This window comes from Oryzias latipes, chromosome 24 (genome assembly GCF_002234675.1).
Source record: "Oryzias latipes chromosome 24, ASM223467v1".
NCBI lineage: Eukaryota > Metazoa > Chordata > Actinopteri > Beloniformes > Adrianichthyidae > Oryzias > Oryzias latipes.
The window spans coordinates 14910194-14929782 of record NC_019882.2 but is presented as its reverse complement, the minus strand read 5'-3'; the positions used below and the strand labels follow the sequence as shown (position 1 = coordinate 14929782).

The 19589-nt window shown below is 38.9% G+C and overlaps 2 protein-coding genes and 1 long non-coding RNA gene across 3 annotated transcripts; 1 reads left to right on the top strand and 2 right to left on the bottom strand.

Annotated features, from left to right (window-relative positions):
* Nucleotides 1–390: 390 nt before the first annotated feature.
* Nucleotides 391–3781, bottom strand: naga (alpha-N-acetylgalactosaminidase). The gene is made up of 9 exons (XM_004083716.4): nt 3600–3781; nt 2952–3108; nt 2705–2845; nt 2199–2410; nt 2029–2123; nt 1770–1931; nt 1446–1643; nt 1232–1372; nt 391–1151 (listed from the first exon to the last, which is right to left on the bottom strand). The coding sequence occupies exons 2-9, from the start codon at nt 3104–3106 to the stop codon at nt 960–962; spliced, it is 1296 nt and encodes a 431-aa protein (XP_004083764.1). The 5' UTR covers nt 3107–3108; nt 3600–3781; the 3' UTR covers nt 391–959.
* Nucleotides 3782–4260: 479 nt separating this feature from the next.
* On the top strand, nt 4261–19584 carry LOC101167167 (adenylate cyclase type 3). Its single transcript, XM_004083842.4, has 21 exons — nt 4261–4363; nt 5920–8609; nt 9712–9861; nt 10477–10616; nt 10690–10801; nt 12264–12391; nt 13062–13220; nt 13301–13460; nt 13537–13644; nt 13771–13847; nt 14165–14326; nt 14456–14543; nt 14708–14824; nt 16251–16522; nt 16610–16691; nt 16776–16934; nt 17991–18137; nt 18253–18369; nt 18454–18580; nt 18655–18779; nt 18901–19584. Exons 2-21 carry the CDS (start codon nt 7929–7931, stop codon nt 19066–19068), a joined length of 3279 nt encoding a protein of 1092 aa, XP_004083890.1. The 5' UTR covers nt 4261–4363; nt 5920–7928; the 3' UTR covers nt 19069–19584.
* Nucleotides 13285–18424, bottom strand: LOC110017722. Its single transcript, XR_002293220.1, has 3 exons — nt 18313–18424; nt 16751–16910; nt 13285–13391 (listed from the first exon to the last, which is right to left on the bottom strand). It is a non-coding gene; the product is annotated as an uncharacterized LOC110017722 (long non-coding RNA).
* Nucleotides 19585–19589: the final 5 nt, after the last annotated feature.

The following is a 19589-nucleotide window of genomic DNA, read 5'->3' as shown; positions in this document are numbered from 1 at the left end:
AATGTTGCTTACTGTATATCAAACAAAAAATGGCTGAATTAAAGCTACAACAAAAAAAAAAAAAAATTTAATTTTAAGTAAAGGACTTTATGAAATGTTTACATAGTGATCAACTTTTGCTAAATATAAGGATTAAAAACTGGAACAATAAAAGTGATGTCAGAGCAGTACGATCATCTGAAAGAATGGGTTTTTCTGTAAGGCTCTTTTATGTCACATTATATAAAATCAACAGCCTAAATCTAATAAAAGATTTGGAAAAAATTGTCATAACTAGGTTTAATTGACAACTTAGTATTTCTTTGAATTGTAGTCAAAGAAAGAAAAGTTTTCGTTTTTTTCATTTATCATCTTTGTGTTATGTAAGAGAAAATCTCTGATACAGGAACATCGTACACAGATCATTGTCGTGTTTATTGAATTAGACTGTCTGCAGAAACAGAATCCAAAAGTTGTCAAAATTTCAATTTGTTTTTTGCTTTTTAGTGATGAAATCCTATTATTTTTCAGCAAAAAGTTATAAGGGCTGCAATATCATAATAGAAAAAGCTCAAATCAGCTTACCCCAGACAACAGGCAGCTGATATTACTTAAAACATTGTAACTTATAACAAAATAGAATAGACATTAGTATGTATTATATATTGCATTACAAAACGCAGCAACATTTGTCACAAAATACTGACGCCTGATTACATTTCACATTATTTATTTTAAAAAAGTGAGGGCTGTTGAGTCCCAATCCTGAGTTAAGATTAACTGTAAACACAAGAACTAAAAAAAAAAAATCAAAAGTACTTCTGTGTAAAAATAATTCATAATTTATAAAAAAGAATTTACAGAAAGTGAGAAAAAAAAAAGCATTTGAAAGTGCTCAGATCTCATTTTCTTTCAGCGAGCAGGAGAAAAAAACCTCCACTTGATTTGGAAGATGCTAAATCATGGAAAGTAAAGATCTTTCAAAGGAAAACATAAGGAATAAAGTTCTCCTCAGCAACTCTGTGGGCTTCCTGGCCTCTACGGAGGTGGTTGAGGTTTGTTCTTGCAGGTGCAGAGACATACCACATGACCACACCTGTGGGGTTTACCGACACCACAAAATCAGTGGAGTCTTTCAGGGAGGCCATCTTGCCTGTGAAGACATCAATGATCTACAGAGGAGCAAATAAAAAAAGATTAAACGGATATATGAGGCAACTTGGGTGGAGCTGTTGGGCTTTTAGAGACACACCTTGTAGCTGCCTGTGGTGAAGTTGAGCTGGCGCAGGGAGGACGTGTAGCGGTAGGGCATGTCAGTACGCCTGCTGAAGAATACCAACGCACTAGCATTGTTGGACAAGGGGCGCCAGAACACCTCGATACCACTTTTCTCCTGCAATTCGGTTATTTTAAAAACATGTTTTATCTCAACCAACCAAAAAAAGATCCAAATAAAAATGTCCTACCTTTAAAATGCGTCTTCCCGGCATGCCCATGGCGTCCTGGTTGATGCCAATGGCGATTTTGTTCTGCAGGATGCTCCGAGCTCCACTGCTGATGGTGCGAAGGTCATTGGACATGAAAAGAGGAGCGGCCATGATTGACCAGAGCGCCATTTGAGAACGAGACTGGTCCAAGCTGAGACCAAAGTCACCAATGATGAGCTGGGGTGGGAGGATAAAGCCTGTAATTAATACACTACATATTTAGCTTTGGAGTTTAAAAAAAAAAACTCAAAGGAAACTGCTATTTGTTTTGTTTAATTTGTTGGTTGGAGAGCTGATCCAAACCATATCAGGGTCGTTCCACCTCCCAGGTCCCGCTGCAGGTTGCAGGGCATCCTGGTTATCAAAGAACCAGTCTATGATGTTCAGCACACTGTCCCAAGAGTCCTGGATATCGTCATAGTTACGCCACAGGTTGCAGATCTCCCCAAGTTGAGTATAATTTACCTGAAAACATCAATTTGACACTGAATTTGAAGTTCAGGTAATCATCCCACATGTAACACACGCAAAAACTCTTTTTGTTTGTTAGTAATAAAATTACCTTTGGTGGGAGTCCGCCACGATAGGCAGGCCAACTGCAGGAGTAGCCAATGGGACGGCCCGTGGCATTTAAAGCCTTGGACATGAGGGGGTAACCTGCCAGAGCCAGAATGCATTTACAATCAAATAAACTTCTAAAACAGGAACCGAGCTCCCCTAAGACCTCCATACCCTGCTCCTGCTCGGTGGCGTTGGAGTAACAGCCGTCAAATTTAAACATATCCACCTCCCAGTCAGCAATGGTCTGTGCGTCGATTTCAATTTTGTCCAGCGTGGTGCCGGGATACCCCCCGCACGTGTGGGTGCCCATGTCCCCATAGATGCCCAGCTTCAGACCTCTGTCATGCATGTAGCGAGCCAGCTTACGGATTCCCCCTGGAAACCTGGGGGTGGTGAAAAGCAGTTTTGTGCAAACCTTAATTTCCCTGCAGGTTTTAGTTTTTATTTTTGGGATTGGAAAAGCAATTTGTAGTGCAGCAGCAGGTTGGTATATCTATTCAATGCCACTTCACAGCTAATTCAGAGGTTATCAGGTTTGTGCTGAGGCTGCACCCAAGTTAACTGGAGAGCAGTTACTGATTGATCTGGTTTGTTTGTCATATGACTGACAGATTAGATCTGCACACCACAGCCAAACATCTTCTGGTTGATGTATCTCTAGGTGGCACTCATCCTACCTCTTGGGGTCAGGCTGCAGCCGCCCATTCTCATCTCTCTCCATGGAGGACCAGCAGTCATCTATGTTGACGTAAACATAGCCAAGCTCCCTCCAGCCGTCCTCTGAGAGTCTGTCTGCCATATCCATGAACAGATTTTCACTGGGAAAAGGAAAGGAGTGATTGGCAGAGATCAAAGCCCCGTTTATCACAGTAGAATACAGTGATTACGACTGTTTTGGGAGTGAATTTGGAAGAATTGGCTTGCCTGATGCAGTTCTTGGGGTCATTTTGACAATCGATGTCGCAGCGGAACCGTTCCCAGGCTAACCAGCCCATGGGAGGCGTTCTCATCAGTCCATTGTTGAGGGCGAGGGTGGATCCACAAAGTGCACAGGCAAACAGAAGCAGGGAAAAATGCATTTCTGCGGAGAAGACAACAAAAACAGGTGTTAATGATCACAAACAATACTAACACTATAAAAAGCTTCATGAAGTGAATGTAAATATTGTATTTTATCATTTAGGAAGGAGGTAAGTAAGTACTTTAAATACACAGGGAATGGCAGTTTTGCCAGCAAGATGTCTATGAAATATTTTCCAATTTTTGATTTCTGCCTGTCCGGATCTAATGTTTAAAGAAGACATGACACGTTTGTCTAACCTCCTGATTCTCACCTGACAGGGTGTGACTGACTGAGCTGCGAGCAAAAACAACCTGCCAGGTTAGTCAACTCAGTCTACTCTGAGCCAACTCACTGGGCCAACTCAAAACGTGTAAAGCTGTCCAATATAAAGTTCTAATAACATAGTTATAACTTAAGGCAAATGTAAGGATCATGCGTTAATACGTGCATGAGTATTTCCTAGGAATCAAATGAAAAAAAAGTTTTTTTTTCGTAAAGTACTTACTTACCTAAAATGAATGTTCGTTCAAAGAACAAAGGAGAAAACACAAATGTTGTCCTTCTTCAGTCTGAGTCTCTTGGCGCCGTTTTTTACTCAAAAGTCTGCATTCAGTCCTCACAGACAGACAAACAGTAAAGAAAAGCAACAAACTCAGGCAAAACCAGGACTAATACAGGAAGTGGATGTCATGTGCTTCGGGAGAGAAGTCAGGTGACCACGGAACAGGAAACCACGAAAACGGAAGTGAAATTGAAAACTACGCATTTCAACATAAGAGCATATGCACATAAATATTAAGTTACGACACTAAGAACAAACATAGTAGTTCTATCATTAAATGAAGACACACCATGAAATAAAAATATACACGTATATGCTAAGGGGTTTCATATAATTTATATATAATTCATAGTTCATATTATTCTCCTTAACAAAAGTGAAAAATTTCCACAATTTTTTATTACTATATTACTAACATTTTTTACCATTTTTATTACTTTTGATGAAATAAAATGTAAACAAATCTACTTTTGAAATATATTAAAAAATGGTTTGGTTTTTAAAAAATTACTTTTATCAATATAAAACTTGCCTAGGGTTATTAATATGGTAAATACTAAATAATTTTCCCTCTAATTTCACCAGAACGGAGAAGGGACTCATCTGATTGGTTCATTCATGCGAACTTTATTGTGACATCACAAAACTTGAGGCGGAGCTTCCAGGCCGGCTCACTGCTGCACAGAAGTAATATGGCAGAATCAAACCTGGGTAAGATGAGAACATATTTATGAGATGTAGCAACCTGGCAGAAACACCATAAAATGGAATAGCTGAGCTTTTTAAAAGTCAGATCTCAGTTACTAATGTCTAAAACTGGTATTGGGAGGTGAATGATAGTTTGGAGACAGAACTGCTGAAGATGTGGAGCAGAATACATGCAGAACATGAATGGAGAGGTGTGTTTGCAGGGTTTCATAGGCAGACACAGTTGTTAATGAAGCTGAGACGGTCTGTTGAAATGTTTGCTGTTCTTAGGCTTTTTTTGACACACTTCCTGGGTTTGGGTTTCAGCTCGGAGGTGCTTTCATTTTGTTCTTAAAGGGACAGGAGCAGGTTTACACATGAATGAACCCAAGTGTTGGAAGAAAAAAAGCTTTTAAAAGGTCAAATCCTTTTGTCATTTTCAAAAAGGTCCACTACATATAGCAGCAAACAAGCTCACATTAAGCATTTATAATCAGTATAATAATCACAAGTCTCAGTGCTGTATTTTCAATACATGCAACCCTATAACAAATCTATTACTTTAATGTCTATTCGGATTCTATCCATTTAAATCATTTTTTAAGAGAAGTAAAAAGTGAATTTTCCAAAAAAGTGCTTTATTTTAAAGGTATAATAGCTTTTATGTCAAAAAATACTTAAAGGAAAAGTAAGAAATCTGACTCAAAAAAGAAAAAAGACATGGAAAAATAGATTTATGACTTATTGTTGATGTCACAGGGTTTTTCACGCAGGGAAATTTGTCAAAGGAAATGCTCAAAGGGGCAGTTTGATAACAGTAAGAACTTTTTATGTAAAATCTCTATAAGATAAGAAAGTGTAAGATCCCAAATTATGAACACAGATTAGGAATAAAATAAAGTGGCTTTGCTCACTTTTTTAAAGACCCACTCAGATGAAAACTGTGTTTTTGGTGTGTTTAACATCCTCCTGTGGCATTTTTCTAAAAAATGGAGGACAAAAAGAAAATTTAACATATAAAATTGTATTTCTATTTCTTTATTCAATTGATTCTAAATCAGGAGCAGACAAAAAGCAAATGCTGTTTGAAAAAGAACTTAATTGTTACGTAGAAAATATGATGGGCGGGGCCACAAGATCCCTGTTTCCCACCATTCTGATGCCTCCCCTTATAGACAACTAAATCCAGAAACGTCTTTGTTTTCCTCAACTGAGCAGGCATCTGGATCTGGATCAAAACTGTACGACTGGATAGCTCCAAGGTTACTCACCATTTTTGCTGTACCAATATTGTCAGGTTGCGGGTGTGAGGGGCTGTAAGCTAGCGGGAGAGCATGTAAACTGATAGCTCTCAGCAACTCAGAGGTAAATTTGTAATGAACTCCTAAGACTCTACAGAAACTATGTTCTAGTTAATGACAGCATAATCATTATTAAAAGAACGCTTTTAAAATAGCTCCAAAATTGATCGGTGTGGGTCTTTAAAGGCTGAGTTTTGTAGCCACTATAATAGACTAATGGAATGTTTTTTACTGAACTTAAAGAGTCGTAACTCAGAATGCTTTATTTCTTTTCTTTAGGAGTTTTTAAGCTGCTGGAGACCGTCCTCCGCAGCGCCGCTGCTGGGTTTGCGTTTGGAGAAGCCGCCTCGTTTGCTGTGGAGTCCTCTCTGATGAAGGATGTCCTGCTGAAGACAGCCGCTCGAGCTGCTGCACGTGCCGGCTCCACTGGGGTCACGGTGGTGACGGCGTGCCTCGTCTTCACCTCAGCACTGTTGTCGCTCGGAGCTGGTTTCCTGCTTGCTGCCGCGGTGATGAAGCTGATGCTCAAAGCAGGACTGGGGTCACCTTGGTTGACCGAAGCCACAGCTGGGGCCTCGGTGGTGGCAGGCGCTGTCACCACTGGAGTTCTGGTTGGAGTACTTCCACCGTGGATCTACATTGCAGGCCAAGGTGCTTTGGTTCTTTTCATCTACTCATGCTCCAATGTCAATGACATGACCATAGCTCTGCTGATAATCTTTACCACTCTGTACCTCAGTGTTGTCTATGGACAAATGGGCGCCATACTTGGACTTTTCTTTCTGATCCTGACCATTGGAGCCCTCTACGCTCTCAGAAAGACCATAACAAGCAGTGTAGCGCAAGCACCCAATACAGGCAGCAAATTATTGGAGCGAATATTTTTCTATTGTGTTTTTGTGGGAATTCTTGGGTTTTCTGTGGGTTTAGGGACAGGCAAAGCAGGAGACGGGTTGGAAACAGAGGTGGTGTTGATGCTAAATTCAGTCCTCTGGGTGGCTTTCCTGTCGGCGGGGTTGCTGGGAGCTGGCCTGGGAACGGTGGCCATGGTTGGACTGGGAACGGAGGTGGCTGGAAAGATCTCTATTGCAGCTAGTGTGACAATATCATTGGCTTTAAGAGCCATTCTGGAGAGCCCTCTAAAACCCAGAAGTGCCACAGCAGCAGCTTTAGGGGCAGCAGCTGCTGCAGGGGTGTCACTCGGCGCAGCAAGTGTTGCAGCAAAGCAGACATTTGATTCCAGAAACTCTACTTTAATCATTCTGGGTTCTGTCGTGGCTGGGACACTCGTAGCTCTTAAAGGGGTTGCATTAAAAACAACTTTGTTGACAGCATCAGATCTTGTGACGGTGGCGCTCATTGCAGTAGCAGCATTTTCTCTTGGCGCAACAAAAAGTCCGTTCCACACCAAGGTGAATCTGCAAAGGGGCCACCTGACAGGGACGGAGCTAATTAAAGGAATTGGCATGGAGACGGTCACCGCAGCAGCAGCCCCCATCGGTGCTGGGGCGCTCGGCGCCGCAGCGTTAGGCACCGCAGCTCTGGGGACACTGGGGACCATCGGGGTTCTGGTGGCTATAACCCTGGCTCTGGGAAGCGCTCTGAGTGGGATGATCGGAAAAGCAGAAACATCGAACAGCCACAGAGACTGATTATTGACCAGAACTTGAGATTTTTGAAGTTTAGTGCCAAAAAGCACACCAGGACTTTTATGAGGCCATGTTCCTCTGATGTACACTAAAGGTTGAAACTTGGGTGTATATATATATATATATGTATATGTTTGTGTTTGTGTGTGTCATATTGAAATAAAAAAAAAATAAAAAAAAATGAACCTTACTCTTTTGCTTTTGTCTGATCTTCATCACTTTTTTCCCAGTTGGGCAGCAGAGGATCTGTTGCTTCCAGAAGGAAGGGGTGGGTGTGGGAGGAGACAGATTTGCTCCTGAAACCTGATTCTATTTTGCAGATCTTGATGTAATTTAAAGCAGTGTACATAGGAGTATGAGGCGCTCTGTTCGGATAAATGGATGATGGGCCTCCAGGCTGCCATGGTGCCGGGTTAAACTTCAGCTGCAAGGAAAAGTCGGACTATTTGAGATGTTTAAACGCTATAGGAATTAGGCTTGAGCAAGGTAAGAGGAGTTTCATGAAGGTGTGTCTCTTCCTCAACTCCGTTTTGATCCAAATGCCCAGTTATGGCCATCATTGCGCATCTTCCATGGATTTTGGGGATTTCTGCGCCTTTGGATTATCTTAACCTGAGCAGCTTTCCTTGAGCACTCTGCATGCCACTGGACCGGGTACCCACATCAGACACGGACCCGTCCACAGAATGCTCCGTGGAGTATTCCGTGCGGGTGCCCGGCGCTGCGGGTCATGACCCGCGTCGGAGCCGTGAGGTGGCAGTGATCCGGTCCAGATGCTGCCGCTGCCTGCCGCTCTCTGTGTCCCTCACCTTTACGCCGGAGTCACTGGAGAGACTTTACCAGAGCTACTTTCGGCGACAGAGGGAGGAGAACCTGCTGGTGCTGGTGGCGTTTGCGGCTCTGTTCAACGCCTTCGTCGTCGTCATGTGCGCGGTGGTGTACACGCGGGACAAGCTGGTGATGCTGCTGGTGGCGGCGGCGGGGCTGCTGATGGACGTGGCGCTGTACCTGCTGTGCCGGTTCCGCAGACTGCCCGCGTCCCCCGTGGCGCGTGGAGCGGTGCCGTACGCGCTGTGGATGATGGTCACCATCCACGTCCTGTGTTACATGGGCCTGAACTACCAGCGCTTCTCTGGAGCCAGTGACTCCGTGGGCTGGCAGGCTTTCTTCAGCTTCTCCAGTTTCCTGACTCTGCCGCTCAACCTGGTGCCCCTCGTCCTCCTGACGACGCTCTCCTGCGGGGTCCACACCTTGGTGCTGGGGGTGACTGTGGCCCAAACCTTTCAAGACCACCTGCAGGGGCCCATGCTTGTCAGACAGGTAGTACAAAAAAACTTTCTACAAACATTTAAGGCAAGGCAAGTTTATTTGTATAACACCATTCGCACACAAAGTGCTTCACAAAACAGGAAAATGCATTAATAACACAATAAATATCCGAGCAAAGTTTAAAAACATAAATCTTTGCACTGATATGATTTATCAGATATGATTATGTTCTGAAATTGTTCAATTTTTAGGTTCACCATTGTAATAGAACATTTCTGTTAAATAAAGTCAAACTAATCTGAAGAAGTTTACTTTTTTGAGGTAACCGCTATATTATAATATTATAATAGCAATATTAATAACATATTTTATCTTTCGACGTATTATTTATCATATATTCTTGTGTTGTGTCTTAGTTTTTTTAGTTTTTTATTTTTTTACTATTTTTTTAATATACAGTAATTTTACAAATTCACTACAGGTTGCTTTAAAACATTATTTAACTTTTTCTTCATAATCATAAATAAATTCTGAATGTCATTTGGCAATAGTTGGTTATATAGTTTATATAAATATAACAGTTTGATATTTCAGACAATCCATGTAGTTTTAATAATTTGGACTTTTTAAAAGTTTATCATTATAGTGTCCTAAAAAGTATCCTACTTTTAAGTCGTGTTAGTTTCTAACATAAATGTATGTGTTGTGTTTACTTATCTATATATGTATTTGATAAATATATACATTATAAAATAAATATATATTTAATTCAATTTCTATTTTTTTAATATTAAAAAATTGATTTTGAATGTTCTTATCTGTTTTTGCTTAATTGTGCCTTGCTTTTAGATTTGGGAGGCAACGTTGGTTGTTCTAAGATTTTTCACGTTTATGTTTTTATATTTTACTGATAAAAAAAAGAAACAAAGGTAGTAATCAAAAAAAAGCAAAAGCAAAAAAGGAGCATGTCACATTTATTTAGCAAAATGACATCAAAATTTGTGCACTTTACATGTTTTTCTTCCTCATTATTATGCATAGCAGAAAAAGGAGTGTAAACATTGTTTAATATGGTTAAAAATTTCCATGCCCCTCCATCAGCTGACTTATGTATGCGGGTATTACAGAAAGAAACTATTTCTCCTCCCTCCAGCTCCTTGCTAATGTGATGCTATACGTTGGAGCCACCTTAGTGGGCGTGATGTCCTTCTACATGGCAGACAGGAAGTACAGGACAGCCTTTTTAGAAGCTCGTCAGTCTCTGCAGGTCAAACTTACCCTGGAGGAGCAGAGTACTCAACAGGTAAAGAAGGAAGGCACACGCCCCTGCTTCAAGAAATAGAACAACAGATTCTTTCATTCTGGGCAAACACTCTTCTGCCCTAAAACAAATATATATCAGGCATGTGGAACACATGCGCTACACTATTAAACCATGTTTTGCTCTGCTTAGAGATAACAGGGCAATTAGGGAGACTGTGGTTTTCCCCACAGTGGCTGCCATCAGGGAACTTGTAAGAAAAAAAAGTCATAACCTACATTTAACATTTTTCCAAACATTTCAGAAGCATGTTTTCTGGTGATTGTGTAATTATGTACTTACAACACAGACTTTTTGATAAATTTAGAAAAGGCTATATGAAAGCTGACCATATTTGAAAGATGTGACTGTTTCCCCCATGGTGGTTGATTTCGTGCTGCCAAAGTAAAGACAGGAAATTGTTTAAAGATAAAAAAAGCAACTCAATGATAATGTAAAAAAAGCTATAAAAAAATAAGCGAGCAGCTAAGGAAATCCAGAAAAAACCTTTGAAAAAGGAGTCTAATTAATTTGACAGATTTTCGTTTAAGACCCACTGGAGGATGCCGAAATGGAGTACAGTAATGGAATGTCCTCATTGTCTGACTGTTTAAACAGGAGGAACTTTTGCTGTCCATCCTTCCCAAACACATTGCTGATGAAATGCTGCAAGGCATGAAGAATCAGGCCGATCAGACAGACGTCCAGCAGCAGCAGCAGTTTAACACCATGTACATGTACCGCCATGAAAACGTCAGGTCAGACTCAAAAGAAGTTTCTCCTTTTTTAATCCAAAAGAGGTTTCTTTACACACATCTGTTTGGTCCACAGCATCCTCTTCGCAGACATTGTAGGCTTCACCCAGTTATCGTCTACCTGTAGTGCCCAAGAGCTGGTTAAGTTGCTCAATGAACTCTTTGCCCGCTTTGACAAACTGGCAGCTGTGAGTATTAAAAATGAGTTTTTGTCTCTGTCTTTCTGTTACTGGGCTATACTGCATTGCTTTACATCAGGGATGGGCAAACCTTTTGACTGGTAGGCCACAAAGGGTTCTAAAACTTGACAGAAGACCCGGGCCAGGAGCCGGACGTGACGTGTTTTAGTAATCCACCTCATAAGGGAAAGAAATAACATGACATCTACACAAAAACATGCTTTTCTTTTGATTAAAAATTAATATATAAACAGAACAGTTTTGAATATTTATTTCGAAACTGTGACTTTTGCTCCCATTTTAGTGCCAATTGCACCACTGGGTTGATGTCCCTCAGGGAAAACACAAACTTAGTGAAATGCTGCGTTCACGTGGTGTTAAAATGATCGGAAAAACGACTTTCTGATTTGTAAAAAACACGCATGAACGTCAGAAAAACAACAAACAAAACAAAAAAATCTTCCAAAATCTCTCGGCACCTGCAGGTCAATTTATTTGGAGAGGACCATTTGTGGGTAGATGCCAGAATTACAGGAGAAATAAAACATTAAAAAGGATCATCAATATAAGTTTGGTTTTGGTGGACCGCATATGGTTGTAGTTTGAGTTGTAGTTTTTGTTTAATTGATTAGATAAATTAAAAAATTAGATAAATTAAACACAATTACACAAAAGCTTATAAAACCCTTTCCATGGGTTACAAAATATTGAAAAAGCTTTTAAATTTAAATGTAGAAAACGAACTTGCAAATTCAAAAGAATTTCAGTAAACTAAGAACTAATAGAAAAAACATAGTCCAAGGGTTAAAATGTTAACAACATCAGACGGGATAAGATTAAGAGTAAAATCTAAGCAGTGAAATGCATGAATATGGAATTTGTTTTGAGTGCAAATATCACATGAACACAAATTTCCGATTTATTGAACGTTTGTTTAAAATAATAAAAAAATCAGTTTTTGTATTTAGGAAATATATCTAAAAACACTGACAGATCTCAGAACAACTTCATTAAAAAATTCCAAAGTACTTTATTTTAGCAAATGATTTTAATCTTAACAAGTTAATGCCATCCATCAAGTTTTATAGTATTATTGATTATTATGATTGAGCTGATCCCAGCTTTCATCACAGAGTCACAACGTCATCTCAGAAAATCTTTGGGAGGAGAAGCTGATTGGAATCTCCTCCATCTAAAATACTTGGTAACATTTTCACACATGACATCACACACAAGCTAATTTAGTCATCTATTATAAATGACAGAAGCATCTTCCAAGAAAAAATGAAAAAATATTTTATAATATTTTCTCCCAGTTTGGGTGCATAAAAAAAGACGTATTTCATAAGGTTGTGTAAAACTGCAAATAAGGATTTGACTGTTTTTATTTACAATTCGATCCAAACCTTTTGGACACTAAACTGCAAACTCAGGCTTCATTTTTTAATTTCATTTTGTCTTGTTGTATCAGCAATACCATCAGCTGAGGATTAAGATTCTTGGAGATTGTTACTACTGTATCTGCGGCCTTCCTGACTTCAGAGAAGACCACGCCGTTTGCTCGATAATGATGGGCCTAGCAATGGTGGAAGCCATCTCGTGAGTAACTATTTAATATTCATACCGCATAAGTAAATTGGGTGCAAGAAAAACCAAGAAAGATATAACATTAGCTCAAAGTTTGCATGAAATTATTGCTGTTATTGTGGATATCAAAGCAATTTATTTAAACTTTATGAAACTAATTAATTTCATTTCTTAATAAAACCTGTACTTAACTGCAACTTTATTTATAAAGCACATTTTAAATATAAACACATTAAACACAGCAAGGAAAGTAAAGTCTAATATGTAATATTAGACTATGTAATCTAATATTACATAAATTATAAAATAAAGAAGTAATTTAAAGAACTGCAGCATGAAAAGTTAAGATTTTTAGGAGCTGATTTAAAATCATAAAGAGAATATCCAAAAAGGCAGCTGGTTTCAGAGTAAAATAGGTCTAAAGGCTCCACTGCCAGAACAAGAATTCTGGCAGTGAAGAATTTTATATTTCTTCTGTAATGGTCAGAAATCCACACTGAGACCATGTTAGGAGAGATGTGAATCACAACAGAAAGGAGGAGGCACACCGGTTCACCAGGAAAAATCTTAAGTAAAGGAAATGTACGAAATCAAATATGAGGGCTTATAAGAGAATGAAGTTTAGGAAAATTTTAACACAACATGAAATAAAAAGGGTCTCCACATTTTGTATTTTGTGCAGGTACGTTCGTGAAATGACAAAAACGGATGTGGACATGCGCGTGGGTGTTCACACAGGCACCGTGCTCGGTGGAGTGCTCGGGCAGAAGCGCTGGCAGTTTGATGTCTGGTCCACAGACGTCACCGTGGCCAACAAGATGGAGTCCGGTGGAATTCCGGGGTATGGAGCAATATCAGCGCTTTGTTTTTGGTTGCACCTTTCTTGGGTTTTGTTTGAAGAAAATCTCTGTGCCGTACAAGGAGAGTACATATCTCCCAAAGCACCAAGGACAGCCTGCACGGGGAGTTTGAGGTGGAGCCGGGGAGCGGTGGGGAGAGGTGTGAGTATCTGCTGGAGAAAGGGATCGAGACATACTTGGTTCTTGTGCCAAAACAGACAGAACAAGGACTTAAGAGAGAGGTAAGAGTTTTATATCCCCTTCAAATACTACGAAAAATATGGATTTCCACAGTTGACCCTGGTTTTCTTCTGTTAGACACTAGACAATGTGGGCAGCAGGAATTCAAACCAGCTGATCAACACGAAAGCCACCCAGGGAAACACAAGCTCTCTCCAATTAGTGCCAACTGCTTCCAAACAGGAGGTGAATCATAACAAAACAGATTATCTGTCAAAAATCTAAACACACCAATACAATATTTACCCACCCAACACTCAAAATCCTGTAAAAATGGCGCATTATTGTCTATTTTTTCATGGCTCACTTCAGAGGAACAAGATGATTGAGGAACAAGCGATCAATAGACGGCTGCAGCAGGAGCTCCTGGACAGAGAGTCTCAGCAAATGTAGGAGAAGACAAAAGCAAAGCTTACACTTTGAAATTATCCAACTTTTACTCTGAATCATAAAGTGTAGACATGAATATTTTTGATTGCTAAAGGATTTAAATTTGGGATTATTCAAATAGTTTTTTAAATGAGTTTTTTTTTGGGCTTGATCTTAATATTTTGTGGATATTTATATATTTATATTTGCAGAGTATATAATAGATAAAGAAAGAGTATGTGGTGCATGTAAATGCAAAACAAAGGTCCTCCTCAAATCAGCCCTTTTTGACTGCGGGCACTTCTTGAAACACTGTTTGTATGTTTGTTTTTGACAGAATGAAGGATCATAAAATCAACCCCGTTTCTCTCTGTTTTGTGGACAAGAAGCTAGAGGAGCACTACTCCTCAGAGAAGGAGAAGCGAAGTGGAGCGGCCTTCTCCTGCTGCATCATAGTGCTCTTTTTCATCACGGCAATGGAGGTGTTTATAGATCCACTGTGAGTGAACGCTTCATATTTACTAGATCACCACCATCTCAACATTCAGATGAAAGTGGATTTCTTTCATAGCACTCCATGATCCTGGATCTGTTTAAGCAAAACAATTGTTTGCTTGTGTTTTTGCAGGCTTGTTGTGAATTATGTGACTCTAGCTATTGGAGAGGTGTTGTTACTAACCCTCACACTGTGCTCCCTTGCTGCCATCTTCCCCAGGGTGAGTGAATGGAAGAAAATTTTGATTGAATTCATTGGGATTTCTTTTACTGTGATAAGCCTGTGCTTTCATAGCATGGTCATTATTATTTAGCGATTTTACATTTTCAGAGAAAATTTAAAAAAAAAACTTTTCATGTTTATAATAACTAATTTATGTCACAGATGTTCTCCAAACGACTGGTTTCCTTCTCAATGTGGATCGATCGCACCAGGTGGGCAAGAAACACATGGGCCATGGCGGCCATATTTGTTTTAACCATGGCGGTGATCGCTGACATGGTAGGACTTCACACATATAGCACATTTGGTCATTTTTTTCTTATCCTATCCATGTTTATGTCAAAACAAAAAAGTGTTAAACTCCAGCTTTCTGGAAAACCTGTTCTGAGTGATGCAGATCATTTTAGCTTTTTTTAATTTATTTTTTTACAATTGTTTTCTTTCTAGAAACTCTGTTTGGGGTGATGCGTGTCATTTTGGTCTTTTTTATTTATCTTTTTTTAGCAATTGTTTGCCTTTGGCTTTCCATTAGAGTGTTTCCACTTTGTGCGCGTCAGACTGTTGCTGTCTTTTATGCGTCTGACTGCATGCTCCCAGCGGGGTCCATTAGTCTGCCTTGATGGTGCTGGCTCAACCTCTCAGGAGCAACCTGCTACACACACTGATGGCTTTGAGGCATTTGAGGATACACAGTGAAGATTGATGCCATTTAAACAAGACTGCCATATATGTACAAATAAAGAAAGAAAGAAATGAAATGTAAAAAAGAAAAGCTGTAAGCAGCTTGTTACTGCTGACATCAACCCCTACAGTCTAAAACAGTCTGAGCAAATTAGGAGTCAATACTGATTTTATGAAAAGATGCTTTGTCTAGTGGCAACTTGTTGTATAGACTAATAACATTTACAACATTTGAATAAATAGATAGATAGATAGATAGATAGATAGATAGATAGATAGATAGATAGATAGATAGATAGATAGATAGATAGATAGATAGATAGATAGATAGATAGATAGATAGATAGATAGATAGATAGATAGATAGATAGATAGATAGATAGATCGATCGATCGATCGATCGATCGATCGATCGATCGATCGATCGATCGATAGATAGATAGATAGATAGAACTAACAAATATTTGTTTGGATGTGAGGTCGGATAAAGGCGTAAGCAAGAGGGGGCAATGCCCACCCCAAAACCATGACACCCGTAATCGATTTTTGTGACCCCCCTAAATTTAAATTTAGAAAAATATTTCAACTAAAATTGTCAGAATGCTCTCTGCTGATTAGAGGATGCATAAGGAGGGTGTGGCCAGCCATTTCACCAGCTTGTAATGGTGCTACAATGCCTTCAGTTGAGCTCAGACACTGTTTTGTTGTGATGGGCAGATACATTTTCATGAGGCTTTGAAGCCTTTCAACCAATTGGTTACTCAATATCATTTTGAAGCTTCAGCTGGTCTAACAGGACATCTACTGGATGCACAAAATATAAATTGGTATGAATTTGAAGTAGAAAGCCTCTGAATAAAACTGTCAAGATAAAGAAGTATTAAATCATGTATGTTGTGGTGATGATAGTATTCTGTGTATATATACTGCCAGCATGGACAATTTAGAATATTGGAATTGATTTCTTTTATTTGTAGACCAAATAACTGATATTCTTTTCCTCACTTCCTGCTTGACATTGCAGTTAAGCTGTGTGCCGTCATCACTGCGGGTCTTCAACAGCACCATGGGCCCTGTGCTGGAGTCACTTGGTGACAATGGCTGTGCAGAAAATCCCAAATACTACAGCTTCATGGCTGTGATGTCACTCATTGCAACAGCCATGCTGGTACAGGTCAGCCACATAATCAAACTGGGTCTCATGATGCTTGTAGTCACAGCAGCTGGGGCTGTTAACATCTACAGCTGGAAGGACATATTTGATCTTTATGACTACATACAGTTTGCTTCTTACGGGTAAGGTTTGGTTTAAGGTGAACAATTAATTGTATCTTCAGATTATTGTTGCTTTATTTTGACAACACTGCTGTGTTTGTGTTCCAGAACATCCATGGTGCCGTCCAAATACCTAATGACTGTAATGATTATTGTCATGATGATCAGCTTTTATTTCTTTGCTCGTCATGTGAGTGACAGTTGAATTTAACATTTAACTGAGCTGCAGCTAAAAACAAGAAAGCCAACCTTCTTTTTGACTCTGTGCCTGCAGCTGGAGCATCAGTCCAGGAAACTGTTTCTTTGGAAGATTGGCGTGCACGACCAGAAGGAGAAAGTGCTTGAAATAAGGCGCTGGAATGAAGCGCTGGTCACCAACATGCTGCCAGAGCATGTGGCCAAACATTTCCTGGGCACAAAAAAGAGAGATGAGGTATTTAGGAGTTTGTGGCAAGTTCATCACTATTTTTTTGTGCATTATTTTAAAAACTGAAGTCTCAAATGAGCCAGGGGGCATGTTTTGAGCAGTTATGTCCTTTGAGGGCTACATAACTATTGGTAATAAACAAAAATAACAGATTAAAAAATATTTCAAATGGGTTCCAATTTTTCTTTTCATGCTCAAATGTAATTCAATTCTTTTAGAACTCAGAAGTCAAGGTGAATCTTTTTTTTGAGACCACTCTTGTTTTCTCCTTTAAATCAGTTAAAATCGTATTACATATTATTTTTTGTTCTAAATAGTAAATATAAATCATTTCAGTAACTCAGCAGAAAAACAGTTATTACGCTTGAACATGATGCTTTTATTTTGGAATTACTACAACATTTAAAGAATTAGTTTTCACCAAACAGCACTCTTTTATTTTGAAAATGTTATGAAGTCTCTCTTCCTTCAACTTTACATTCTTCTCTCTCATAAAATTCTTGTCATTTGCTTTATAGCTACACCCTGGTGTGACGCTCACCCTTTACTTGTAGAAAGTTCTGTTTTTGTTTCGTTTTTGTCGCTGTCCAGCTGATCACATAAACTGGCTATTAATTATAGTATAGGTAAAAAAAATTTTTAAACAATTCAATTCTGTTTTATTTATATAGCCCAATATTACAACAACGGGCTTTACTAATTGTACAAAACATAAAATCAGTTATAAAGTACAACAGCTGATTGCTAAACTAAACTAAACAGACTGGGCATCCCTCCCCTTAGACCCACCTTCTCAAGGGGAGTAAAAGAAATAAGTTACTTCAAGGGTTAAAATTTATTTTGGTTTTTAAATCAAGTTACTGTCCCTTGATTTTTTGTTAATTAATTTTTCTTTTTCATTATTTAACATGAATAAAATCAATTCAAGATCAATCTCAAGTTTTACTAATTCGTAACGTAATTGTGCCACCTTGTGGTCCTTTTTATTAACACAGCTGAAGAATTTCTTGACCTTACGTCAAAACAAGTTTCAATATTAATTATGCCTTTTTTTATTTGCAGGAGCTGTACAGTCAGTCCTATGATGAAACAGGTGTTATGTTTGCTTCTATCCCCAACTTCTCTGATTTCTACACTGAGGAGGGCATCAACAATGGAGGCATTGAGTGTCTTCGGATTCTCAATGAGATCATCTCAGACTTTGACAGTGTGGGTTCAGACGTCACAGTCTGTCAAATGCACATATGTGTAACTCTCGTGTTACATCTTAATTTAAACGGTCAACAAATGTAATCAGCATAATTCTTTTTTCTTTTTTTTTTAGTTGTTGGACAGAGATGAGTTCCAGTGCATCACTAAGATCAAGACAATAGGAAGCACTTACATGGCTGCTTCTGGACTTACACCAGGGAGTAACACCAATGGATACAGCAACTGCAAGGTGAGATCACATGAAAATTGTCTGTGCTGTTTCATAATATCAGGACTTGGTGAAATCTAAAAGTGTCACTCTGTTTTTCCAAAGTCAGAGAACCGGTCACTAACGGAACGCTGGCAGCATCTGGCTGACCTGGCAGACTTTGCCCTGGCAATGAAAGTCACCCTTGATAACCTCAACAAACAGTCCTTCAACAACTTTATGCTTCGGATTGGTCAGCAAAAGCCTGCTCGTGCCTTAAGGCTTTTATGTTTGCCTCTATTTACATCTCCTTTTTTATCCCTTTAGGTATGAATAAAGGAGCAGTTCTTGCTGGAGTTATTGGAGCGCGTAAACCTCATTATGACATCTGGGGCAACACGGTCAATGTGGCCAGCAGAATGGAGTCGACTGGAGTTATGGGAAACATCCAGGTGCTTATGCACTTATGCACAGTTTTGCTGACTCAACATTACTGAACACTTTGTACTTTAAGACTCCCTCCTCAGTTTTAGAATCTCAGTTTTAAAATGTTGTTTTCCTCTTTATCCTAAGGTGGTGGAGGACTGCTTTGACATCTTGAAAGAGTACGGTTTCCGCTTCATCAGAAGAGGCCCCATATTTGTGAAAGGCAAAGGAGAGCTACTTACCTTTTTTATGAAAGGAAAAGACAAGCCCAGTGTGACAACTGCTCTTCCACACCAAGTTGAAACCTTTTCCTGATTATTGGAAGCTTGATTAAAACACATAACTACCTATGGAAAATAATGTTTTATCATTCATTATTCCATAAATGAGACTTTTTAAAACTTTTTTTACGTATGCTAAATTTATAAAAGAGAGCTAACTAATCAAAAAATGTTATTTGATAATCAGGCAAAACTGAATTCTATACCAACACCTAGGAATAAATTCTTACTGGGCTATATAAAGCTATATATCATTAAGTTATATAGCTCTTCCCCAGATCTCTATTGTTTAAATTTTAATGTATTGTTTTCTAAGAGTACATGCTATAGAATAAAATCCTTTTCCAAATATCTTTAAAGAAATATTGTTGCAGTAGAAACAGACTAGTTACACGGAAATAAGGTTGTCAATAGATTTGTTACATTTCAGAAAGCTTCAATCTTTTAAGCAAAAACTTTGCCTACTTCTATTTAACTTTTTTTAAAGCTGTTTTTTGTAAAAAGAATATTTATAAAAATTATGTATAGTGATATGGAATTTGACTGTGTTAATTA

Coding starts and splice junctions, on each gene's coding strand:
- LOC101167167 (XM_004083842.4), top strand. CDS start 7,929: ATGCCACTGGACCGGGTACCCACATCAGACACGGACCCGTCCACAGAA. Junction 12,392..13,061: donor GCAATGGTGGAAGCCATCTC/GTGAGTAACTAT, acceptor TATTTTGTGCAG/GTACGTTCGTGAAATGACAA. Junction 16,935..17,990: donor GCACAAAAAAGAGAGATGAG/GTATTTAGGAGT, acceptor TTTTATTTGCAG/GAGCTGTACAGTCAGTCCTA.
- naga (XM_004083716.4), bottom strand. CDS start 3,106: ATGCATTTTTCCCTGCTTCTGTTTGCCTGTGCACTTTGTGGATCCACC. Junction 2,411..2,704: donor CTGCAGCCTGACCCCAAGAG/GTAGGATGAGTG, acceptor CACCACCCCCAG/GTTTCCAGGGGGAATCCGTA. Junction 1,373..1,445: donor CGGGAAGACGCATTTTAAAG/GTAGGACATTTT, acceptor ACCGAATTGCAG/GAGAAAAGTGGTATCGAGGT.